The sequence below is a fragment of the Nycticebus coucang genome, chromosome 1 (assembly GCF_027406575.1).
Source record: "Nycticebus coucang isolate mNycCou1 chromosome 1, mNycCou1.pri, whole genome shotgun sequence".
NCBI classification, from domain to species: domain Eukaryota; kingdom Metazoa; phylum Chordata; class Mammalia; order Primates; family Lorisidae; genus Nycticebus; species Nycticebus coucang.
The window spans coordinates 161155858-161183449 of record NC_069780.1 but is presented as its reverse complement, the minus strand read 5'-3'; the positions used below and the strand labels follow the sequence as shown (position 1 = coordinate 161183449).

At 40.0% G+C, this 27592-nt stretch overlaps 1 protein-coding gene across 1 annotated transcript in view; it reads right to left on the bottom strand.

Annotated features, from left to right (window-relative positions):
* The window catches only part of OXCT1 (3-oxoacid CoA-transferase 1), a 189855-nt gene that overhangs the window by 141645 nt on the left and 20618 nt on the right, over nt 1–27592 (bottom strand). Inside the window, exons 4-6 of the mRNA XM_053591594.1 lie at nt 9623–9758; nt 5303–5452; nt 1053–1159 (exon numbers count right to left, since the gene is read on the bottom strand). Coding sequence (XP_053447569.1) covers nt 1053–1159; nt 5303–5452; nt 9623–9758 — 393 coding nt within the window. The remainder of the gene's footprint in view (nt 1–1052; nt 1160–5302; nt 5453–9622; nt 9759–27592) is intronic.

Genomic DNA, 27592 nt, shown 5'->3' with positions numbered 1-27592 from the left:
GACATAAGGATAGAAAGTGTCCTTGAAAGAGAAGTCCTCATGAATTTTCACAAGGTGCTGAGTTGGATTCCACCAGACATCCAAGGATCAAAAACTCTAACGGCAGAGTATTCAAAGTCCCAGGCTCTCCCACTTTAACATCATCCTAGACAAAGTTCTGAACAAGTTGTCCCATTAAATGTGAAAATAGTCCTTAGTCACTGGAGCACTGGTAATGAAAGCTTTCATTTCACACCAAAGTTCAACAACCACTGTCATAAATTAGCAGGTGCTAAGAATAGCCCTTGTGCAGTCTTTAGATGCCAGAGCTCCAGGTAGTGGAGCTCAGCATGAACTCATGGAAATATTTTAAATAATTCCCATTTGATAGTATATAATATCATGAATCTTTTTTAAAAAGCAACTAGGCATTTGCAAACATTACACAAAGAGATAATGTAAAATGTCTTCTGTAATTGCCAAAATTAGTTGTACTTAAAAAAACTGGCTAATGGAGGCACCCATAGCCTCCATAGGTAGGGTGTCAGCCACTTATACTGAGGCTGGTAAGTTCAAACCCAGCCAGGGCCAGTTAAAATCAACAATGACAACTGCAACAAAAAAATAGCTGGGCACTGTGGCAGGCGCCTATAGTCCCAGCTACTTGGGAGGCTGAGGCAAGAGGATCACTTGAGCCCAAGAGTTTGAGGTTGCTGTGAGCTGTGATGCCACAACACCCTACCAAGGGTGACAAAATGAGACTCTGTCTCAAAAAAAAAAAAAAACGAGTACATAGATTTAAATATTTAACAAGCAGAGCAACAAGGACAATGGCCTATCCGAGCAGACTCCCACAAGTACACTATACCAGCAAGACTGATTAACAACAGCAAACCTGAGCACACACACATCATATGTGCATGTACATGTGGGTGTGTATGATCTTAAGCCATTTCTAAAATGAATTTTTAAATGGAAGACTCACTCTGATACCCTTTCTTATAATCATAATTCAGGAAATATAAAGTCACTAACATGCATTAAATTAAAAATTTTTTAAACCGTCTCAGTACCTGAAAATCACATTTCCTGCTCGGTCTGCCTTCCAGGCTTTCACCAAAGCAAAATCCCCTGTAATCGCTTCTTCCAGTATAAAGTGCTGGCCATTGAACTCCCTCACCTGCAGGGGATAAAGAAAGCACCATCAGGCGTTTGCACAGGTCTTGTTTGCTTATGGTAGGCACTCTAACAGAGGCAAATAACAGCGATCCAACCCTAGTGAGAGGAGGTTTCTCAGAGGGCAAAGAACCTCAGAGGTTTTAAGGAGAAACAGTGTTAGGCAACTAAGGCTTAGTTCAAAGGGTCACAGGGAGCTAAGGGAACAGATGTGCAAAAAGGCCCAGTGTCAAGAAAAAGTTTGGTGCACTTAAGAAACTGAAAAAGTTCTACAAGCCTAGAGGACAGACTATGTGTGCTAATATTCATTTCACTATTTGTGTGTATAGGTCATATTTTAAACATAAAAAAATGGTCTCTCTTTCCTTTCACCTGAGAAAAAACAATATGCATAAAATGGCCTATATACCATTTTCACGCATAAAAGTTACAAAAATCCATTCATGTCTCCTTAATCTGTGACTTATAATCACCTATTGAAGTTTTAAGTGGGATTCATATAATCAGATTATTTTGGAGGAAACTGACATGCCATTTCTTCCTACCCTGGAGCACAAGACATACCCGCACTTACTGGAAATTTCCTTAGACCTCCTTCAATAGTTAAATCCTTTTCTCCACAGAACCTTTATATCTTTTCCCTCAGGTTTATTTACCAGTGCGTCCTGGTTGCTGCTGCTGCTATAAATGTTACATTTTACCTTATTCTATCTTCTCTTCTTACATCACTGGTCTAATGGAATGCTATTGATTTTTGCTTATATTTATTGGCTATTCATTCTATGAATTGGGGGGTTAAGGACATAAAGCAAACCTATGGCTTGGCATTGTGTTCCTTTTTTCCTCTTGCGGATTCATCTCTGGGAATGAAAACAAGAAAAAGGAAACAACGTCCGTTGCCGCAGTCCGTCACCCGGCTGAGGGCAGAACTCCATTCTCAGTCCTACCGCATCCCCTAGTGGACAGACCATGCAGTGCACCTTATGGAAAGCCTTTGGAGAACGTTTTGGTATTTACTTGTGGCTTAAAACAGAAATCCTTTGTTGAAGGAAAGCTTCTTGTAAAAAAAAAAAAAAAAAGAGAGAGAAAGGAGGAATAAAAGGAGGCTAAAAAGAAGAAAAGCTTCTTTAAGAATATTATCCAAGTTTCCCGCTAGGAAAGATTAACTCATTTAGGAAATCACTGATGAATGAGGATCTGATTAACATGAACTCAGAAAAATTATACGTAAGATATGTCTAAGCTGCATATCAATTTTCAAAAGTATTTTTTAAGTGGCTTATGTATTTCAAAATCATCACTAAATACTAGCTGATTGTTTTACACACATATCTAGGAAACTGGAATAAATATATGCTAATACAGGGTAGACTCAGGAAACTGGCTTTTCTCTTATATCCTAATAATGTAATTTCCTGAGGGTCTACCCACCAGCTGCTGCTGAGGGTGAACTATTCTGAAACATGGAAGCACCTGATTTTGTCAAACTAGCTATTATACTTGAAAGAATCATGTTACATAGTCACCACTTCCTCCTTTTTGGTTCTTTTTTGAATCCACTCTAATCAGATTTTCCTTTTTTTCATTCCAGAAAAAAAAAAAAAAAATCCTTAAGGTTACCAGTGACTTGCATTTTTGTTGAATCCAATGGCCAATATTCCAGTCCTAATATTACACGACCTCTTCACACATAGTTGATTACTCCTCCTCAGGTGGTCATTCCCTCCTTTTGAAAACTTCCCTTCTTTTCCAAATCAGTAGACTGGGAGTGGGGAGATTCCTCTTTTATTACTAGTCACTGTTTCCCATTTCCTTAGGTTTATACATACACTGATGCCTCCAGAGTCTCTGTCCTGGCTCTAAATACTCCCCTGAGCTGGAGCCTGCTGAGCATCTCCTTGGGAGTCTAATGGGCATTGCAAATGCTCCACGTCCCACACAGAGCTCTTTGCTCATCTCAGTAAACAGCTCACTTGATTCTTCTCTTATCCCCCACCACCAATTCATCAAAAAACCCTGCTGGCTCTGCTATCAACATATATCCCAATTCCAAGCACATCAACATATATCCCAATTCCAACCACTTCTCACATTCCCACAAACGCCCACTGTTACCATCTTAGCCTAAACTACCTCCCACTCCCACCTGGATTAACACAGCAGCCCTTTAACCTAACCTCTCTTTCTGCTTTTGCTCTTGGTCTCAAAAACAAAAAAAAAACAAAACCAACCTCACCACTCAATAGCCGCTGTGATCATCATTACCATGAAATGCAACTCAGACCCTGTCACTCTCCCACCCTTACTTAACACTCTCCATTAGCTCTGACCACATTCAGTGAGATGCAAACTGTGGACCTGGCTCCTATCCCTCTTCAATCCCCATTCCTACCACTCTGCCTTACATACTGGTTCAGTCTCACCTCCTGCTGCTCCACAAACAGGGGCAAACCTGTAGCTGCCTCAGGACCTTGCACTTCCTCTTACTTGTGATGAAAATACAATCCTCTGATCTCCACCCAACTCATTCTCCTACCTTATTCAGGTCTCTACCAAACGTCCCCTGTTCAGCCACGTTTATGTGGCCCCCCAATCTGGAACACCATCTCCCTGGTGTTGAGTCACTGATGACTCTCTTTGCCCTTAACTGACATGTAATGAATAATGATAATACATAATATAAATAAATAAGTATAAATAAATAATAAGCATAATGTGCTTATTCATTCCCTGTCACTTCCTCCACTAGCAGGGAGACTTGGTGGTCAGACCAGTGCCTGGCAAAGAGTAGGACCCCAATAAAAATCAATGAATTAAAGAGTTAATTTATTTCTTCTTCCCACACTAAGTGGGAAATAAAGAAATAAAGCATTAAGAATTGCTTTAAGAAATTGTCATATCCCCAGGAAATTCAGACAAAATGACAAAACTACTAAATTAGTGTGCTTGACTCCAGGCAGAAATGAACCCAGGATCAGTATTAGTCTATCATATTTTCCCAAGGCGAATCAAAGCTACAACTTCTAACAAGTTGCCAAAGTATCATATTAACCCAGTTTTTCTGGACACTTCTATCATACTACTAAAATTCATGTTTAATAATTAAATGCCTATCTTTTAATTTGTGGAGATACTTTTTAATTTAATTAGTCAATAAAAAGTAAAGCAGGAAAGAGTATGAAAAAAATATGTTAATAAAAGCTTTGAATCGATATAGGTCACTCTCAGCAGGAAGGCAAAGCTCCAGATGGAGACGCAGCTGGAGACAAACACTGAACAGCGAAGGACGTGGGCAATGACCCGTTATCTCCCCTTAGAACAGGAGGGGCAGAGGCAGCATTCAGATATGTAGGGAAGTGATAAGATTTACTGTGTCCCCTTCCCTAGAGATGAACTCAGCATCTCTGCAACCTGGGTTAACTCTCAAGTCATCTATACAAGGAAAAAGGAAAAATAATTAAAACAAATATAGTAATAAAACTTGACCTGTGCGATTTTTGAAATTTTCTCAAATCCAAGGACCTCAAATACCTGTACCTAGAGTTCTATGCTTCTCCAATATGTGCATGAAGTTGCCGACTATACGGTACCCCATCCTGCTCAGCACTTTTGATAAAATTAGGTTATTCAGTCAAAAGCTCAAAGTGTGTCTAAGAAACAAAATATAAAGGTGGTAATATGAACTCTATATTTATTCCATTATATAATAAGTATCTCCTGTTTTTGAAGATTTCAGACAAACTTAAGATTTCCTAAATTTTGTTCTTCCTGTCTTCACATTAGGTAGGGCCTGAGCATGAAGAGTTCAATAGCACGCATATCAAACAACTCTCTTTTCTATATAAGCATAAGCAGCAGTTACAAATGTTCCTGTATTTGTTAAAACCTGCCATATCAGTTCGGATAACTAATCTTGACTAGTACATTACATACAGATCACAAGGTCTTATTTATTCGAGTTTCTCTGTGTGATAGTAATTGCTACCAGATGCCCAGATTTACCTAGAAATTTTACCTAACATGTTCACAAAAACGAATGCTTTTTTATCTCACAGAGGTGATTTTATGCTTACTTAACTCATGAGCACACCCAGGATCCCATGTGGAGAGAGGTGTCCCGATGCTGACTGAGTGAGGTGCTTCTTACCTCTCTTGGCTTACTGGCAATGGCAACGCTGCCGTCTTTGTTGTATTTGATGGGCGCTCCCCCTTCTTGTACCAGGGTCCCATACCCTGTGCTGGTGTAAAACGCAGGAACTCCAGCCCCGCCTGCACGAATCCTCTCTGCAAGTGTGCCCTGCAAGCAAGTAGCCAACACCCCATGAAAAACTCACTAAGCACACTTGTGTATGTCAACATTGAAACATTTACAGACACGGTTCTATTCTCCATTCTCAATGTTAATGTATTGGTGTATTTCACGAACACTGAATGCTGAAAGCGCAATTCTTAAAAGTTACTTCCCTTGGTAAGGCGCCGGCCCCATATACCGAGGGTGGCGGGTTCAAACCTGGCCCTGGCCAAACTGCAACCAAAAGAAAAAATAGCCGGGCGTTGTGGCCGGCGCCTGTAGTCCCAGCTACTTGGGAGGCTGAGGCAAGAGAATCGCTTAAGCCCAGGAGTTGGAGGTTGCTGTGAGCTGTGTGATGCCATGGCACTCTACCGAGGGCCATAAAGTGAGACTCTGTCTCTACAAAAAAAAAAAAAAAAAGTTACTTCCCTTCTCGATCCACACTGAATACACATTCAGAATAGAACTGCTTATTTGTATAGTCATGCTTTCAGCTTCCACACCCGCCTAATGATCTCTTGATACATTCTATATATGTCTATTTTAAATATTTTAAATCAATTTTTAAAACTGAATTATGAAACCCTAGCTATATGCATTAAAGAATATAATTAAATTCTGTGTGTTGTGTGCTATATGATGCTGTTACCTAAATCTTACCACTAATATGAACACTTTTCATATTTTATAATTTATTTTAAACCATTTTCATAAATATTTTATCTACTAAATTACCTAAGAAAAAGGGCAAAGTTAAGCAAAGAGTATAACAGGCAGGTAAATGGGTTTTTATAAACCAATTTCAAATTTCATTTCAGAGTAGAAACAACTAAAGTACAGTTTGTGTTTTCTCTTTTTCTTCTTTTCCCTGGGTGACCTTTCTCCCTCCCAGATGCCAGTGATTTCAAGCCAAGTTTCCTGAGCTCTCTCTCATCCCCAATTGTCCTTCCACCCGTATTTCCCTAAAGGATCAACTCTGACCCTAATCAATTCCTGACACTCTCCCTAACACTGAAACCTCCTGTTACAATCTTACTACTTCATTAGAAAATTGGCTGATCAGTAGTAATCATTGGTTTAAGGGATTTATGATGGTGTATTCATATTAACCCAACACAAAAACTATTTTCTATTTTAAATGGAACCTTTAAATACTTCATGCAAAGAAAGGCCTAAAAGTTCAGGCTTCAGACGCTGAGTCAGTCATTCAAGCATAACTTGTAGCATAACTGAAAATCTTCCAGATAACTGATTATTCTGTCTAATGGACAGAGATGACTCTACCTTGTGTTGTGAAGTTAATAAGATCCACAAAAATTAAATCATCAAAACAACCATAATAATACTGTCTACCTTAAAATACTTTTATATCTACCCCCTAGAATGCTTTATTATTCCTTCTCTCTATCCTATCAGGCAAGGGCCTGAAGGTAGACTATTCCTGCAGACAGGGACACCACAGATACCACCACACTCTTCACCCCTACCTCATGAAGGGAGTCCTAACTCCTACAATCAATGCTTCTCTCCCCGGTTCTCAGGGTGACAAACAAGCCTCTAGAGCCACTGTTTATTTATGTATCACTAAGTTAAGGAGGGAGATACTATTCTCCTTCAGCTTAAATAATGAACATTAAAGAAATATTAGGGGGCGGTGCCTGTGGCTGAGCGGGTAGGGCGCTGGCCCCATATGCCCAGGGTGGCGGGTTCAAACCCAGCCCTGGCCAAACTGCAACAAAAAAATAGCCGGGCGTTGTGGCGGGTGCCTGTAGTCCCAGCTACTTGGGAGGCTGAGTCAAGAGAATCGCCTAAGCCCAAGGATTTGGAGGTTGCTGTGAGCTGTGTGACGCCACGGCACTCTACCGAGGGCGATAAGGTGAGACTCTGTCTCTACAAAAAAAAAAAAAAAAAGAAATATTAGGTCAGTTCCTCTCCCATGTATATACGTTCTGACAAAATCAGGAGTAATATAAAAGATTAAGGGTAACATGCGTGGAGGACTACATTGAAAGATTCATTCCCCACAGCTCCACAACCCAAAGGATACAGCATCTCAACCCACAATGTGAGAGAAAAAGTATGCACTATGGACTGAGCTGTGTTCCCTACAATTCATATGTTGAAGCCAGAATCTCTGATGTGATTGTTTGTGGACAGGGCCAATGAGGAGATCATTAAAGTTAAAGCAAGTCTTTATAAAGGTGGGATCCTGGTCTGATGTGCTAGTGTTCTTATAAGAAGAGACACTCAGAGAGTGAGTGAGTGAGGAGCATGTTCTCTCCCTCCCCCTTTCCTCTCTCTCTGCTCTGCAAGAACACAGCAAGAAGTCAGTCATCTGCCCGCCAAGAAAAGAGCCCTCACCAGGAACCGAACCAGCCAGAACATTGAACTTCCAGCCTTTAAACTGTGAGAAATAAATTCCTGTTGTATAACCACTCAGCCTATGTTATTTTGTTATAGCAACTCAAGCAGACTAAGAGAGTCTATCTTAGTTTTTTCTTTTCTTTTCTTTTCTTTTTTTTGCAGTTTTTGGCCGGGGCCGGGTTTGAACCCGCCACTTCCGGCATATGGGGCCAGTGCCCCACTTTTTTGAGCCACAGGCACTGCCCTACCTTAGTTTTTTCAAAAAAACTTTAAATGAAAATGCAATAGGGCTGGAGGTGGTAGCTTATACCTGTAATCCTAACACTCTGAGAGGCCGATGTGGATGGATTGCCTGAGCTCATGAGTATGAGACCAGCGTGAGCCAGAGTAAGACCTCCTCTCTAAATTAGCCAGGCGTTCTGGTGGGCACCTGTAGTCACAGCTACTTGGGAGGCTGAGGCAAGGGAATCGCTTAAGCCCAAGAATTTGAGGTTGCTGTGAGCTATGAGGGCACAGCACTCTACCAAGGGCGACATAGTGAGACTCTGTCTCAAAAAAAAAAAAAGAAAAAAGAATGAAAATCGAATAAACACCAAGCATAGTGTGACAATGCTGTACAGTGACCAGGTGTGACTGAAACACTATTAACACCTCAGCTAAAACAGTCCTCCATGCCTGCAGACATGTAGACAAACATACACCATGATTTAATTGCTGAAAAAAAATTTGATTCTGCTCTATTAAATTATAGCAACTTTTTAATTTCAGATTAAGATGAGGGTACAATTAGCTTAACATTATTTGCATTAGTTAGTTAAAGTCCAGCTTATGGTTGAGCCCTTTACGTAGGGGGTGTGCTGTATACCCTTATACTGTGCCCATTAGGAGAGAGTTTACCAACCCCTCACCTCCCTCCTCCCTCCTCCCTCCTCCTCCTCCTCTCTCCCTCCTCCTTTTTACCTCTTCCCCCACCCCACCCCCTGAATTTAATTATGTTTTTCTCTTATGGGGGCATCCAGTTGTTTATCTACTGGTGTCATATTAACAATTTGGTAAAGTCAGTAGTAATAACATTTCTGTGGACATAAAGAGAGTGGCTCAGTGGCAGACAAGAGGGTGGAATATGTCAAAATGGAAGACCAGCACTGACAACTGGAGACCCTTGTTTTACTCAAAGCCTTCCAAAGTTTGCCTTTCTCTATGCAAACCCTTCCATCAGTGAAGTGATGATGTAGAAAATGTGTGGAGACTTATTAACATATTAGTTGTAGTAATTGCTTCCTTTGTAGTAACATCAGGCCCCTGGAAACCTGGGTTCTGATCCCAACACTTACTCTGTAATATAGTCACCTTTCCTTTCAAGGGCTTCATCCTCTGGATGTGTCTGAGCAAGCCACGTAACAAAAAGTCAATAATGTAAAGTGTTCCTATTTTACAATTTATTTTAAACCACTTACAAATTTCTAATTCTTCAAATCATAGAAATTGATCTTTAGGACAATTCTCAAATATTTCAGCAAGTCCTTTTGCATGTTTCTAACACAAAAGATATTACAGTGACAAACTTAAAATCTTACCTTGCAGCCTAGAAATGTTTACTACAAATACCTCCTTTTTTAGTCAACACTGGCAGAAAATACTAATCCCTTGACAATCGACAGGTGTAAATTATAAACAAAGTCCTTGGTTTGGCAAAATAGCATTCCCTCTTCCTTACCTGTCTCATGCACAAAAAAAAAAAAATTTCTAGGAAGGAAAGGGAATTTTTAAGTAAATTACTATTGTAAAAGAAAAGCAGAGAAATCATGTCACCTGAGGTGTCAGCTCTACTTCTAATTCACCAGCTAAGTACTGTCGTTCAAATTCCGCATTTTCTCCCACATAGGAAGAGATCATACGTTTTATCTGCTTGGACTGAAGTAAAAGGCCCAAGCCAAAGTTGTCAACCCTAAAAGGAAAACAAAAACAGTTTACAATCAAAAGAACACCTAACAAAACATCCATCACTTTTTTTTTAGAAAGATGAAATTTTATTAATTTAGAGGAAAAGAAATTCTATTAGGCATTTAATCCACAGTCTCGCTCAACCCCCAAAGAAATTTGCAAGGTGGCCACTATTTTTATTTTTCATCTTGATATTCTTTTTTTTTTTTTTTTTTTTATTGTTGGGGATTCATTGAGGGTACAATAAGCCAGGTTACACTGATTGCATTTGTTAGGTAAAGTCCCTCTTGCAATCATGTCTTGCCCCCATGGCTACTATTTTTTTATTTTACATTTGAGGTAACTAAAACTCGAAAGATGGCGGCGCCTGTGGCTCAGCGGGTAGGGCGCCGGCCCCATATGCCGAGGGTGGCGAGTTCAAGCCCAGCCCCGGCCAAACTGCAACAAAAAAATAGCCGGGCGTTGTGGCGGGCGCCTGTAGTCCCAGCTACTCGGGAGGCTGAGGCAAGAGAATCGCCTAAGCCCAAGGATTTGGAGGTTGCTGTGAGCTGTGTGACGTCACAGCACTCTACCAAGGGCGATAAGGTGAGACTCTGTCTCTACAAAAAAAAAAAAAAAACTCGAAAGATTTGGGTGGTGCCTGTGGCACAGTGGATAGGGCGCCCGCCCCATATACAGAGGGTGGCAGGTTCAAACCCTGCCCTGGCCAGCTAAAATAGCAGTGGCAACTGCAACAAAAAATAGCTGGGCATCGTGGCAGGCACCTGTAATCCCAGCTACTCGAGAGGCTGAGGCAAGAGAATCACTTAAGCCCAAGAGTTGGAGGTAGCTGTGAGCTGTGATGCCATCGCACTCTACCAAGGGTGACAGAGTGACACTGTCTCAAAAAAAAAAAAACTCAAAAGATTTTGAGCAGTGGGCAAACATCCAATATTAAAACCCACATCAATCTTACATTTCTTTTCTTTTTTTGGTAAAGACAGAGTTTTACTTTATCGCCCTCGGTAGAGTACTGTGGTATCACACAGCTCACAGCAACCTACAACTCCTGGGCTCAGGTGATTCTCTTGCTTCAGCCTCCTGACTAGCTGGGACTACAGGCGCCTGCCACAATGCCCAGCTATTTGCAGTTTGGCCAGGGCCGGGTTTGAACCTGCCACCCTCGGTATATGGGGCTGGGGCCCTACTCACTGAGCTACAGGCGCCACCCATCAATCCTGTCTTTCTACCACACACTTTTTGTTCTTTTCATTACTGCAAAGGGAAAAATGTTTTTGAAGATAGGCACAGAGATGAACTGGTTCTTGTCCTACACTTTAGAGAAATACATAAATGCTGGGGCAGTATGCAGATTTGGATGAAGGAATATTGGGATAAAGAAGCTCTTTTGGTTCTAAAAAGGAGAAGGGGGCATTCTCGTGATTAAAAGAGAGAAGACTCACTGAAATACAGACCCAAATTATAAATAGCTATGAACATTTTCTCAATTTCATAGACATATTATGCAAGAAGATTTACACACCTGAACATTCTTAACAACAAAATCAGCAAATTAATCACAAACCAGTGAAAAGATTATAGTTACAAGAGTAATCCTATATCTGTTAATTGTATATACTATGATTTAATATCTCTTCTTTTAAAGTTGGAGCTCAATTTATTATTAGAAATGGTGCACATGGGGGACTAGGGAGAGAAGACTCCAGGCATCTCTGGCTAGTGGGATCTGCCCAGAAACATCCCTCTGGGGACACAGGAAGTCAGTGAGAGACTTCTGGACCCGATGAGGAGGACACAAGCAGTGGAGAACTGGCAAGTGGTTGCATGTGTTCTTTCCATATAATCTCGCCAGCAGCTGTAAGTACAGCAGCAATGAGATTGCAAACTGGAAAGGCCTTACCTGTGAACTGTTTTGTGTTGTTTTTGGACTTGGCACTCAGTTGAACTACTTTGGGAGAACTTGGGCAAGAGTGTGGAGGAGTTTGAGCATTGATTAGGGCCCCAGACTGAGCTGTTAAGCCAGAGGGAGCTAATAGTGTTCAGCTGTGGGCCACGCAAAGCCATTGTGGGAGAACTAACTGCCCTAGCAAGCTCCGCCCTCAGGGTCGCAGAGCAAGGATGGGGCAGGAGACCTAGAGTGAGTAATCTAATGACTGAGCAGCCTAAAGAGGGGGACTGAGATGCCTTACAGCCTTGGCCCTCAGGGCATAGTGTGAGACCAGTTTTGGCACACTGGGTAAGTGGACAGCCACTTCAGGAGTGGTCCCAGCAACAAGTGCTATCCTGGGAAAGCTGCTTAGCTAAGGTTAGCAGTTTAAAGTGCATTTTTAGTGGGCTAAGGAGAGATTTAGGCTGTCCACCCTGTGGGTTTTGATAAATCTGCAGAGGCCTCCAGTCTCCATCTCGCATGTCCATATCAGCATTGTGATTAACATGTCATACCCCAGAAGATCACCTGTTGCCCAGACAATATTCAGCAAGATATATATATATATATATATATATATGCTTTGTTTTGGGTTTTGTTTTGTTTTTTAATTTCAACATTTTCCCTATAGATTTTTCTGTATTTTTTGTTTATTTTCTTTCTTCACATTTCTAGTATAAATACAATTTTCCATTGTTGCCTTCTTTAACAATTAGAACTTCATTTTTGCTAGTGTTTCTACCCCTGTTATTTTGGTTCTTTCCCCCAATTTTATCCTACAAAGTTTTCTATTTGCTTGTTTTGGTTTGATTTATAGCATTTTTGTCTTTCCTCTCTTCTTGGTGGAGGTGGGGTACTGTGTCCAAACAGCCTAGCAAAGAGCTGCTGACCTCAAGGGAACCAGCTAACCTGGTACCCCCAGAAGTTGGGGATTTTTAAGGTTGGGGCAAAGTACCCTACTGTACTCCTACATTGCTCCTGTCTCCCTCTTTCCGTGCCTCTCTTCTTTTTGTCAATATTCTCTTTTACCCACCCCCCTCTCCTTTCTCTTTTTACTTTTTTTTGTTTTGTTTTGTTTTTTCCCTTCTTGCTCTTTAATCTTCTCATCCTTCTGAGCCTGTACCAAAAGCACTCATCAAAACCCTAGTCCAGAGGCATGGTAACTTAAAAAGCAAGAGCAAGTGAAAGGAAAATTAGGGCAAGGAAACAGATAAAAGAAATCACTCATGAAGAAGAATCAGCAGAAAAATCCTGGCAACATGAAAAACCAGTCCAGAGAAACCCTCACCAAGGGAACATGAGGTAGCTACTACAGAGGATTCCACCTATAAAGAAATGTTAAAAATGACAGAAAGAGAATTTAGAAGGCACATGATGAAAACAATGATGGAAATGATGGAAACAATGAAGGAAACTGCTGATAAAGCGGAAAATAATCAAAAGGAAATCCAAAAATAGAATCAAATAAGAGATGAACGATATGAAGAATATAGAAAGGACATAACAGAGCTGAAGGAATTGAAGCAATTAGGGAACTTAAAGATGCAATAGAAAGTATCAGCAACACAAAAATAAATAAATAAATAAAGAGAAGAAAGTATCAGCAACAGATAAGACCATGCAGAAGAAAGAATCTCAAAGGTACAGAACAAAGCTCTTGGGATAACTCAGACAGTTAAAGAGGCAGAAAAGAAGACAGAGAAAGTAGAACGTTCACTTACAGAATTATGGAACCTTATGAAGTGTTCAAACATATGAGTGATAGGTATCCAGAAGGGGAAGATGGATGCCCCAGGGAAATGGAAGCCATACTAGAGAATATTATAAATGAAAATTTCCCAAATATCACAAAAAATTCTAACGAACTCCTGTCGGAGGTATATGGAACTCCAGGTCACCTCAACTCTAACGGAGCTTCTCCAAGACACATTGTGATGAACCTATCCAAAGTCAAGACAAAAGAAAAGATTTTGCAAGCTGCCAGGAGTAAATGCCAGTTGACCTACAGGGGCAAGTCCATCAGGGTGACTGCAGACTTCTCTAATGAAATGTTTCAAGCAAGAAAAAAATGGTCATCTAGCTTTAATCTACTTAAACAGAACAATTTCCAGCCCAGACTTCTATATCCTGCTAAGCTAAGCTTTAAAATTGACAGAAATCAAATCATTTACTGATATACAAACATTGAGGGAATTAGCCACAACAACACCAGCTCTACAGGAAATACTTCAACCTGTTCTACATACTGACCATCACAATGGATCAACAGCAAAGTAAAAACTCAAAAATTAAAGGATAGAACCCAACCTCCACAATGATGAAAAAGATAAAACTCAGCAATGGACTCTCACAAAATAAGATGAATAGAATACTACCACACTGATCAGTTATCTCAATAAATAAATGTTAATGGCTTGAATTCCCCACAGAAGAGGCATAGATTGGCTGACTGCATTGAAAAACACAAGCCATCCATATGCTGTCTTCAGGAAACACACCTAGCTTCAAAAGACAAAGTAAAACTCCAAGTTAAGGGTTGGAAGACAATTTTTCAGGCAAAGAGAATTCAGAAGAAAAGAGGGGTTGCAATCTTATTTTCAGATACATGTGGATTTAAAGCGACTGAAGTCAAAAAAGACAAAGATGGTCACTTTATATTGGTCAAGGGAAAAATACAACAAGAAGACATTTCAATTCTAAATATTTATGCACCCAATTTAAATGCTCCCAGATTCTTGAAACAGACCTTACTCTGTCTAAGCAATATGATATCCTATAACACCATAATAACAAGAGACGTTAACACTCCTCTTACAGAGCTGGACAGATCCTCTAAACAGAAATTAAACAAAGATATAAGAGACTTAAATGAGACCCTAGAACAACTATGCTTGATAGACGCATATAGAACACTCCATCCCAAAGATAAAGAATATACATTCTTCTCATTGCCCCATGGAACATTCTCCAGAATTGATCGTATCCCAGGACACAAAATAAACCTCAAGAGAATCAAAAGAATTAAAATTTTACCTTGTATCTTCTCAAACCACAAGGCAGTAAAGGTGGAACTCCACTCCAACAAACAACATTCAACCTCACACGAAGGCATGGAAATTAAACAACCTTCTGTTGAATGACAGTTGGGTGCAGGACGAAATAAAACAGGAAATCACTAACTTCCTTGAGCATAACAATGAAGACACAAGCTACCGAAACCTGTGGGACACTGCAAAAGCAGTTTTGAGAGGAAAATTTATTGCTTTAGATGCCTACATTCGAAAAACAGAAAGCGCATCAACAAACTCACAAGCCATCTTATGAAATTGGAAAAAGAAGAACAATCTAAGCCTAAACCCAGCAGAAGAAAAGAAATATCCAAAATTAAATCAGAGATCAATAAAATTGAAAACAAAAGAATCATTCAGAAAATAAATGAAACAGGGAGTTGGTTTTTTGAAAAAATAAATAAAATACATAAAACTTTGGCCAGACTAACTAGAAATAGAAAAGTTAAATCTCTAGTAAGCCCAATCTGAAATGATAAAGGGGACATAACAACTGCTGCCACAGAGATACAAGAGATCATCTCTGAATACTACCAGAAACTCCATGCCCAGAAATTTGACAATGTGAAGGAAATGGATCAATATTTGGAATCACACCCTCTTCCCTAGACTTAGCCAGGAAGAATTAGAGCTCCTGAACAGACCAATTTCAAGCACTCAGATTAAAGAAACAATAAAAATCTTCCAACAAAAACATGCCCTAATCCGGATGGCTGCACACCAAAATTCTATTAAACCTTCAAAGAAGAGCTTATTCCCATATTGCAGATTTTATTACAAAAAATTGAGAAGGAAGGAATCTTCCTCAACACCTTTTATGAAACAAACATCACCCTAATAACAAAACCAGGAAAAGATCCAACTAAAAAGCAGAATTTCAGACCAATTTCACTAATGAATATAAATGCAAAAATTCTCAACAAAATCCTAGCCAATATATTACAGCTTATTATGGGCGGCACCTGTGGCTCAAAGGAGTAGGGCACCGGCCCCATATGCCAGAGATGGTGGGTTCAAACCCAACCCCGGCCAGAAACTGCAAAAACATATATATATATATATATATATATATTACAGCTTATCATCAAAAAAGTCATATATCATGGGGCAGCGCCTGTGGCTCAACGGTGTAGGGTGCTGGCTCCATATACTAGAGGTGGCGAGTTCAAAACCAGCCCCGGCCAGAAACTGCAAAAAAAAAAAAAAGTCATATGTCATGAATAAGTATGTTTCATCCCAGGATGCAAGGCTGGTTTAATATACACAAGTCCATAAACATTATCCACTATATTAGCAGAAGTAAAAACAAAGACCATATTATCCCCTCAATAGATGCAGAAAAAGCATTAGATAAAATCCAGCATCCTTTTCTAATTAGAACACTGAAGAATGTAGGCATAGGTGGCACATTTCTAAAACTGATCGAAGATATCTATGACAAACCCAGAGCTAATATTTTACTGAATGGAGTAAAACTGAAAGCTTTTCCTCTTAGAACTGGAACCAGACAAGGTTGTCCTCTGTCACCTTTACTATTCAACGTAGTGCTGGAAGTTCTAGCCAATACAATTATGCAAGACAAAGAAATAAAGGGAATCCAAATGGGAGCAGAGGAGGTCAAACTCTCCCTCTTTGCTGACGATATGATCTTATACTTAGAGAACCCCAAAGACTCAACCACAAGACTCCTAGAAGTTATCAAAAAAATACAGTAATGTTTCAGGATATAAAATCAATGTCCACAAGTCAGTAACCTTTGTATACGCCAATAACAGTCAAGATGAGAGGCTAATTAAGGACACACCTCCCTTCACCATAGGTTCAAAGAAAATGAAATACCTAGGAATATACCTAACAAAGAAGGTGAAGGGCCTCTATAAAGAAAATTATGAAATCCTCAGAAAGGAAATAGCAGAGGATATTAACAAATGGAAGAACATACCATGCTCATGGCTGGGAAGAATCAACATTGTTAAAATGTCTATACTTCCCAAAGCAATCTACAGATTCAATGACATCCCTATTAAAATACCAAAATCGTGCCTTCAAGATTTGGAAAAAATGATTCTGCATTTTGTATGGAACCCCCCAAAAAAACCCGTATAACTAAAGCAGTTCTTAGTAATAAAAACAAAGCCAGAAGCATCAGCATACCAGATTTTAGGCTGTACTACAAAGCTACAGTGGTCAAGACAGCATGGTACTGGCACAAAAATAGAGACATAGACATTTGGAACCAAATAGAAAACCAGGAAATAAAACTAACATCTTACAACCACCTAATCTTCGATAACCCAAACAAGAACATACTTTGGGGGAATATGTTCCCTATTCAATAAATGGTGTTGGGAGAACTGGATATCCACATGTAAAAGACTAAAACTGAACCCACACCTTTCTCCACTCACAAAAATTGACTCAAGATGGATAAAGGACTTGAATTTAAGGCATGAAACAATAAAAATCCTTAAAGAAAGCATAGGAAAACCACAGGAAGATATCGGCCATGGGAAAGACTTCATGAAGAAGACTGCCGTGGCAATTGCAACAACAAAAATAAACAAGTGGGACTCAAATAAACTGAAAAGCTTCTGTACAGCTGAGACAAAAACCAAAGCAAATCGACAGCACAATGGGAAAGGATATTTGCATATTGTGAATCAGACAAAAGCTTGATAACTAGGATCTATAGAGAACTCAAATTAATCCACATGAAAAAAGCCAACAATCCCATATATCAATGGGCAAGAGACATGAACAGAACCTTCTCTAAAGAAGACAGACGAATGCCTAACAAACATGAAAAAATGTTCATCATCCCTATCTATTAGAGAAAATGTGCTCATCATCCCTAATTATTAGAGAAATGCAAATCTAAACCATCCTGAGGTACCATCTAACCCCAGACAGAATGGCCCGCATCACAAAATCTCAAAACTGCAAATGCTGGCGTGGATGTGGAGAGAAGGGAACACTTTTACACTGCTGGTGGGACTGCAAACTAGTACAATCTTTCTGGAAGGAAGTATGGAGAACCCTCGAAGAACTCAAGCTAGACCTCCCATTTGATCCTGCAATCCCATTACTGGGCGTCTACCCAGAAGGAAAAAAAAATCCTTTTATCATAAGGACACTTGCACTAGACTGTTTATTGCAGCTCAATTTATAATCGCCAAAATGTGGAAACAGCCTAAATGCCCACCAACCCAGGAATGGATTAACAAGCTGTGGTATATGTACACCATGGAATACTATTCAGCCATTAAAAAAATGGAGACTTTACAGTCTTTGTATTAACCTGGATGGAAGTGGAACACATTATTCTTAGTAAAGCATCACAAGAATGGAGAAGCATGAATCCTATGAACTCAATTTTGATATGAGGACAACTAATGATAATTAATGACACACTGGGGGAAAGGGAAGGGGAGAGCAGAGAGAGAAAGAAGGAGGGAGGGGTTGAGAAAGGAGAGCAGAGAGAGGGAATGAGGAATGGGGTGGGATTTTGGTGTGTGCCACAACTTTTGGTGGCAAGACAGGATTGTAAGAGGGACTTTACCTAACAAATGTAATCAGCGTAACCTGGTTTATTGTACCCTCAATGAATCCCCAACAATAAATAAGAAAAAAATAAATTAAATTAAAAAGAAAGAAATGGTGCACATGGAATTGGATTTCTTATTCATTAGGTGAAGGTCTCCACATTTGTACCTTTGTTCTTGATTTCTACTACCTTTTTCAAACCAAAATATACCTAGAATTCCAAGCAAAGTCAATGTGTTGACTTAATAATTAAATGAATGCTTTTTCATTTTCACTAAACTTTAAGACTTAAAGTTACATTCTCTTCCACTCAAAAATTTTTAGAAATATTTTAACCAACTAGGAAAAGAAAACATTTCGAAGATAACAAAGAATATTTGCCCCTATTATATGTAATTCTTTTTTTACTGAGTTAAAACACACCATCTGTACTATTTGTAAGTGTGTAGATCAGTGGTAATTTAAAAAGTTATATTCTCCCCTTCATCTTTCCCGGCCTTTCACTAATCTCTATTTTCATGAAGTCCACTTTTTCTAGCTCTCACAAATAAGAAAGAACATGTGAGATTTGTCTTTCTGTGCCTGGTTTACTTCACTTTTCATCATAACCTCCAGTTCCATCCAGGTTGCTGCAAATGACAGGATTGCATTCCTCTTTATAGCTGAATAACACTCCACTGTGTACACGTACCACAATTTCTTTATCCATTCATCCCTTGATGGGCACGTAGGCTAAGTCCATATTTTGGCTACTGTGGATAGTGCCATAATAAACATGGGTATGAAAATATCTCTTTGACATATTGATTTTTCTTTGGATACATGCCCAATAGTGGGATTGCTGGATCATATGATAGTTCTACTTTTATTTATTTATTTTTTTGTAGAGACAGAGACACCCTTGGTAGAGTGCCATGAAGTCACAGGACTCACAGCAACCTCTACCTCTTGGGCTTCCGCAATTCTCCTGCCTCAGCCTCCTGAGCAGCTGGGACTAAAGGCGCCCGCCACAACGCCCAGCTATTTTTTTTTGTTGTTGCAGTTCGGCCGGGGCTGGGTTTGAACCCGCCACCCTCGGCATATGGGGCCGGCGCCCTACTCACTGAGCCACAGGCGCCACCCGATAGTTCTACTTTTAGTTTTATGAGGAACTTCCATACTGTCCTCCATAATGGCTGTGCTAATTTACATTCCCATCAACAGAGTATGAGGCTCCCCTTTCTTCACATCCTTACCACCATTTGTTATTGCCTTTTTTATATAAGTCATTTTACTGGGGTAAGAAAATATTGCAAGATGGTTTTGATCTGATGACTAATGATGTTGGACATTTTCTAAATACCTGTTAGTAAGTTGTGTATCTTCTTTTGAGAAATGACTATTCAGTTATTTTGCCTATTTCTTTCATCAGATTATTTATTTTTCTTGCTATTGAGTTGTTTGATCTCTTTATATATTCTAGTTAGTAATCCTTTGTCAAATAGTTGACAAATTGACAAATATTCTCTCCTGTTCTGTGTGTTGTCTACTCCCTTTGTTGATTGGCTCCTTTACTGTACAGAAGCTTTTCAGCTTGATATTATCCCAATTCTCTATTTTTGCTTTGATTACCTGTACTTTTGAGGTTTTATGCAAGAAATTTTTGCCAACACTAATGTCCTAGAGCATTCCCCCAATGTTTTCCTCTAGTAGTTTCACAGTTGCAGGTCTTAGAGTCAAGTCTTTAATACATTTTGATATGACTTTTGTGTACAGTGAAATTAGGGATCTAGCTTCATTCTTCTGCAAATAGTATAAAAACTATTTTATTAATTGATTGATTGATTGACTGAGACAGAGCCTCACTTGGTCACCATCGTGGTATAGCTCACAGCAACCTCAAACTCTTGGGCTCAGGTGATCCTCTTGCCTCAACCTCCCGAATAGCTGGGACTACAGGTGCCCACCACAACATCCAGCTATTTTTAGAGAGGAGATCTTGCTCTAGCTCAGGCTGGTCTTCAACCTATGAGCTCAGGCTATCCACCTGCCTCAGCCTCCCAGAGTGCTAGGATTACAGGCATGAGCCACTGTGTAGCCTATAAAAACTATTTTAAAAGGTGAAAACTTCAATGAGACACAACTACAAACATGAAAGAATGGCTAAATAAAAAAAAGAAGGTAATATTAAGTTCTGTCAAGGTATTTGACATGAAATAACCAGAACTCTCATACATGCTCAGGGGAATGTAATTTGGTGGCACCACTTTGGAGAAACCTTTAGCACTATTTACTAATGCTAAATATATTCATACTCTATGAATCAGCAATTCTGATCTCAGGTCTAAAACCAACAGCAATGAAAACTTAAGTTCACCAAAAAACATTTACATGAAAATCTACAACAACATCTACTCATTATGGCCAAAATTGGAGCCTCCCATATGTCCATCGACAGTAGAATAAATTGTGGTGTATCCACACAAAGGAATACAATACAGCAATGAAAAATTAGTGATCTACAACTACTAGTAACAATTGCTGAATCTCACGAACTGTTGAGCAAAAGAAGCCAGACACAAAAATGTATACACTAAATTATTCCCTTTACGTGAAGTTGAAACTCAGAAAATACAAATGTATGACATAAGAAGTGAGGAGAATGGTTAACCTTAGTGATGGGAAGGAGCATGAAGGGGGCTTTTAGAGGTACCAGTCATGTTCCATTCATTTATCTGGGCATTCATTACATGGGGGCATCGCTTGTGAAAACCCAAACTGTACATTTATGATATGTTCACTTTTCTATATTTCTCTATATAATACTTCAACAGTTTTCTAAAAATACAAACATAGTGATAAAGACCAGAGTATCTCCTAGAAACAGAAGTCTTTATTTATGATCTCTCCCTCCTAATTCCTTCAACACTCTGATGGTTCCTCCCCTATGGAGCACATATCATCCACACAACCCATTCACCCAACAATCCCTTACTGAGTGCTTACTCTACCCCAGGGCTGGTATCTCAGCAGCTCTCAGATTATCAAGGAAATAATTACAATAGAGGGAAAGACAAGGTAAGAAAATTCTGCACAAAGTGTGATAAGAATATTGAAGATGGAGAACCCAATTGCTGGGGTAGAAAAAGGGCAGAAAAAGCCTTATTGGAAATGGAACTTAGATAGTGGAACTTAGATATAAGCAAATACACACACACACACACACACACACACATTTTGAGAATAGAGTGAGGAATGGAGGTGTTTAGGGAAAGGCAGGTAGGCAGCTTTGCAAAGCACAACTCAGGAAATGTGTGGAGCATGAGCGGAATATGGACCAAGAGCAGAAGCTGGCAGGAGAGGCAGAAGGCCAGCCAGACAGTGATCTGCCTTTAGGAATTCATCCTAAAGGGTGTGAAGACCCTGTGAATAATTTTAAGCAGACAAGTAACAGTATACAATTAACTAGAGAGGTTCGCAGATGAAAGGCAGGAAGAATAGTAAAGAGGCTTGAAATAGTGTAAACAAGAACCTATGAGCATTTGAACTAAGGTAGTGGCAATGGCAATGGAGAAAAGGGGACAAATTAAGGGATACTTGGAGAAAATGAATCATAAGGCTCGGTATCCATTTCTTGTTTAAAAGAAACATCTGCAGACCCACTACAGGATTCCTGACTTTGGCAATAGCATAGTATTGCTATTGGGTTGGGGAAAATTAATCTCATGATCACTAGTGACACCCACTTGTCTGACCCAGAAAGGTGTTGAGGGTGGCACCTCGTGTGACAAACCACTGATATTTCTCAGAACACAGCCTTTACTCCCAGTGTCATTCCACTTCCATCCTCACACTCCTCTCACACCCACACGTAGCCATTCCAGCTCAACTGACTCTTTCCCAATTCTCGGAATGTGTCAGTTTCCAAGTCTCTTCCCTCCACCAGGCAGGCCTAACCCACCATGTACCTCAAGATGTCCAGCCAACTATCAACCCTCTACGCAACTTGTTTCCCAGCTTTAGCCTTCAAATACTGAATCTGATAACATTTCCCACCCACCATGAGTATGTAAGAAACAGCTGCATAATGTATATTCACTTGTTCTAAAACAAAACAAAAAAAATTTTTTTTTCTTTTTTTTTAAGACAGAGCCTCAAACTGTCACTCTGGGTAGAGTGCTGTGCCATCACTGCTCACAGCAACCTCCAACTCGTGGGCTTAAGTGATTCTCTTGCCTCAGCCTCCTGAGTAGCTGGGACTACAGACACCTGCCACAACGCCCTTCTATTTTTTTGTTGCAGTTTGGCTGGGGCTGGGGTCAAACCCGCCACCCTCGGCATATGGGGCCTGCCCCCTACCCACTGAGCCACAGGTGCCTCCCATTTTCCTTCCTTTTGATACTCTTGATATTATCAGAGTAAATACAATTGTGTAATTAAGATTTTATATGCCTAAAATGAATCATAAACAAAAGAAATACAGTTCAGTAAATGTAAATGTTGCAGCTTCATTTCTATTAGTTTTATTGTGACAAGAATTGCCAATTAATGAGATTTCATAAAATGAAAATTTAATAAATTACAGATTCAGAAAGTGAAAGTATTTGCAGACTATTGATGTCTTCTATTGCAATATTTGTTTTTTTTACAATAATGTATCTCATTAATGAATTCTTGGCTTTATACTTCTTTTAATTGCTAGAATATTTGAAACTAAATTTTGTTATGCTGCAGGAAAAAGATCAAACCTCTCCTTAGGTGTGCTAGAAAAATGTTGGTTGCTAGCAACATTGTCTATTTGAAAGTCTATCTGCATTATATTCAGTATTAAAGAGCTATAAGATGCTTTGCTGTACGTATTTCTCTGTTAGAAATATGTTCCTCACTTGGGAAAGATCACATGTATCTTTCTTTTTTTGTGTTTATATCACAAGCTTTTATAGATGAGGGACTTGTTTTAATTTTTTTTTTGAACCTCAGTGTCTGATAATAGTAGGTAGTAGTACATGTTTGCTGAATTTGTGAGTTTTAAAGTATGTGGCAAGAAACACTCCCATTTTAAGTTATCTAACTTTTTTTTTTTTTAAGAAATGGAGACTGACTTTATAAGTTCAGGTGGTGGCCTGCACTAAGCATTTTATTCACAGCTTGATTGACACTCTGGGATACCAGTCTAAAAACAAAGCAAACGCCAAATACACAACGATTCCCAGAGCCAAGATCAACAAATACAGATAAATCATTTCTAAATAGAGTCGAGTTAAAGCATATAATGGGTTGGAAAGCCAAACAGAGATCTGCAAAAGAGTGGTTAGAAAAATTCCTAAGTCAATGAATGACCAACTGTACTCATTTTTTTTTTTTTCTTCCTATAAACCTGTTGTCTTGGAGAGAATTTCAGATAGTTAAAATTTCAGAAAGTAAATGGACCATATCCACCTTTCATGGATTATTTTATTGTTAGGACATTATTCGTCTGGGCCCCATAGGATATCAATGGTATATGCTCATACTGGATAATTAAGACGTTCTCCAAAGAGGCCCTTTTTAATGGAATTGTGGGGACTGAGGGAAAGTAACAGGAATAGTAAACAGTACTAAGCGTTAGTAACAGAGGAGTGCTGTTTCCACCAGCCCCAGGTCTGAAGGCGTAAGGGGAGGGACCTGTTATCAGGATCTGGAGAAAGCTCTTTGGAGAGGGTTATCCAAGGTCTATATCTTGTTAGGGAGCAAGTCAGAAGAATATAAATCCTGTTGTCATTCTCTCTGTTGCCACCATCCCTCTGATGGTACCTCCCATTGGGTGAATCCAGGAGAGTGGCTGAACCCAATCAGAGGCCAAAGGGCCCAGGAGTCTACAGGTCAGCCACCCCAGGAACAGAGAATGCTAGAAGTGGATCTGGAAGGCAAACCTAGCAACCAACCTGATGACTTGGTGATTTTCACTTTTATTAGATAGAAGCCAATGAAGAGGGGGAAAGTGGGATCAAGAAATACAGTAGACCCTCTGTAAGTTGACCACCCATGTTGACTGTAACAAACCGGTCAACATGTGCAGGTGAGCAACATAAGGAACTAGGCCTACTGGACTGATAAGTACATGTGGTGCTTGTTTGGTCTATGAAAATTAGGGCGACTTAAGGAGGTGGTCACAGTAGGGAGATGGTCAGCTGTGGAGGTTCTGCTGTGCATTTATTTAACAAATATTCAGCACGTGTGAATATAGTTCTCTTTGTGTGCGACTTGTGGCTGCAGGTGGTCGGGGTACAGCAGTGATAAAAACAGACCAAGATCCCTGCTTCATGGAACTTACTCTAGCAGGGAGAGGCAGACAATACATAGTAGTCATTATAAATAAATTTTCAAGTGCATCAGAAACTTTTATGTGCCCTAGTATCACAGCTTACAGCAACCTCCAACTCTTGGGCTTAAGCAATTCTCTTGCCTCAGCCTCCCAAGTAGCTGAGACTACAGACACCTGCCACAATGCCTGGCTAGTTTTTTCTATTTTTATAAGAGATGTAGTCCCTCTCTTACTCAGGGACTCAGTCTCAAACTTCTGAGCTCAAGCAGTCCACCCAGTTTAGTCTCCCAAAGTGCTAGGATTACAGGTGTGAGCCAACCCAATTCATAAGCTTGAAACTGTGCACCATTCTGAGCAGTGTGATGAAATCTCACTATATATGCACTCCATAGTCTCCTGCCTGTTAGTCACTTAGTCACCACCAGGGTGACCAGATGAATTGTGGATTTAGTTATTGTAGGGCTTGTGTTCAGGTCACCAGCATTTTACTTCCTAATGTCCCAAAGCACAAGAGCAGTGATGCTGGCGGACATGCCAAAGAGAAATCATAAAGCGCTTCCTTTAGGTGAAAAGGTTCTTGACTGGGCGGCACCTGTAGCTCAACTGAGTAGGGCACTGGCCCCATATGCCGGAGGTGGCAGGTTCAAACCCAGCCCTAGCCAAAAACTGTAAAAAAAAAAAAAAAAAAAGTTCTTGACCTAATTAGGAAAGGAAAAAAATCATATGCTGAGATTGCTAACCTCCACAATAAGGACAAATCTTCTGTTTCAGTCTGTTTTTCATTGCTATAAAAAAAAAAAAAAAATACCCAAGGCTGGTAATTTATAGAAAACAGATTGATTTGGCTCAGAGTTCCACCACTACACATGAAGCACTGTGCCAGCATCTGCTTCTGCTGAGGGCTTCAGGGAGCTTCCAATGAAGGCAGAAGGTGAAGGGAGAACAGGTGTGTCACATGGGGAGAAACAAAGAGCAGGAGAAGCAGGTGACAGGCTCCTTCAAACAACCAGCTCTGGTGTAAACTAATAAAGCAAGAACTCAATTTAACAAGGGGAGGGCACCAAGCCATTTATGAGCAGCCACCTTCATGACCCAAACACCTCCCACCAGGCCCCACCATTGTCACTAGGGATCAAATTTCAACATGAGATTTGAAGGGGCCACACATCTAAACTGTATCATCCTCTATCTGTGAAATCGTGAAGAAGTAAAAAACTTGTGCTGGTTTTGCTATCATACCTCACACTGCTGAAGTTAAGGCCATAGTGTAGAATTAATGTTTAGTAAAGATAAAAAAAGGCATTGAACTTGCAAGTGAAGACAAGAACAGAAACATGTTCCAACTGACAGCCATCAGGTTCATTACTATCCATGATTTCAGGCATCCACTGGAGGTTTTGGGATATATCCCCCTCAAATAAGGGGGGAACTACTACAGTTAGTTACAAATGACAAATGAAATCTTACAAAAGCTGAGCACAGAAGTTCAAGTACACATCCCAGGATGTGGTTAGCCCTTCCCAGACAAAATAACCAAATCTTGGGGAATGATCATCATCAAGCAAGGCAGCCTATAACTCTGTCCAATGAGTCCCTCAACTCTGCAGCTGCCTCAACAAAAAAGCAGGGCCATTCTAGTAACCACCATTCTATAATGTACTTGTATGCAATCAACTAGAAAATAGCTATTACTTCTAATTCCAGGTTCTCTCCATTTACCCAACAATTCAAACCATGTCTTTGGTTCTCCAAAAAAGCATCACTAAGGGAACATGATGGCAGACGGGACGGACCGGTAGCCCACCTCTCCCAGGTCATCAGGTGAGAGGAAGTGGGGTCTGGACCTTTTCCCCGTGTGGATTGTTGGTGTGGACAGACAGCTGGAGACGTGCAGCGAATTGGCGGATTGCTATATGTGTGGTGTAATTTAAAACCACGGACTCTGTTGTAGAGATTTTTCCTGCTTGGTCATGCTGGCCGGCAGCCCCTCCCTCACAAAGGACAGCAGCTTGCAATTCCTGACAAAACCCAACTGACGAAAATTTATTCCTGAGCCAAGTTTACCAACCGAAAATGGGTCCTGCTCAGAGCCACAAGGGGCTAGGCAACCCGACAGAAAATTGAAGGGAAGGGATCCCGCCTAGGAAACAGACATTTTGAATTGTCCAAAATGGCAGACAGCTTCCCCCAGAACAACTGGAGTGATTAAATAGACTGGACCATTCCTGGTGGGGAATATTGGTGTGGACTGGCAGTTCAGTGCGGTGAACTGGCAGGTGGCTGGACTCAAAAGTCCAGATTCAAAAGTGAGACTGAGCCACAAAAACTGAGGATAAGGTCTCTGTGCCCTGCAGCAGCAGGAGCCGGGAGCAGCTAAAGCCAGCAGTAGCCAGCACCCTCCCCCACAGCCGATTGCAGTTGACACTTTACAGGAGAACGTGAGAGCAGAGTGGAAAGATTTGTGAAGCATGGACTCCTGCACGGAGTTGGGAGGTAGGATAGGAGTGCTGTCTGGAACAGAGCAGCTGAGGTTGGACAATAGTTAGATAATAAACTTTTACATAAACTCCAAAATGGCGATTGGCCAGGTAGGGTGGTTACCATGGTAACAGTGTAAATTGTGAACCAGGTATAAGTCTGGGAATCACACACAGCGCCACCTGGTGTCCAGAAACTATATTGCATTATAAATATATTCCTATGAAAGTTGATCCCTACATAATACACATACATGTATATTTTTACATATATACAAGAATAATATTTTTCTGGTTGGTGCCTTTTTTTCTTTTCTTTTCCTCATCACTTTCTTGGAGAAGCTATTGTTAATTTTTTTATTATTATTTTAATTTTTTTTTATTTTTTCTATTTTTAATTTTTCCTTTCTTCTTTTTTAACTTTTTTATGAAGACCATGTTATTTTTCTCTCCTTTTTCCCTTCTCTCTTCCTCTTCTTCCCTACTTATGGTTTCTGAGAGTGCTTACACCAGATTTTTAGAGGTTTTTTTGTTTGTTCA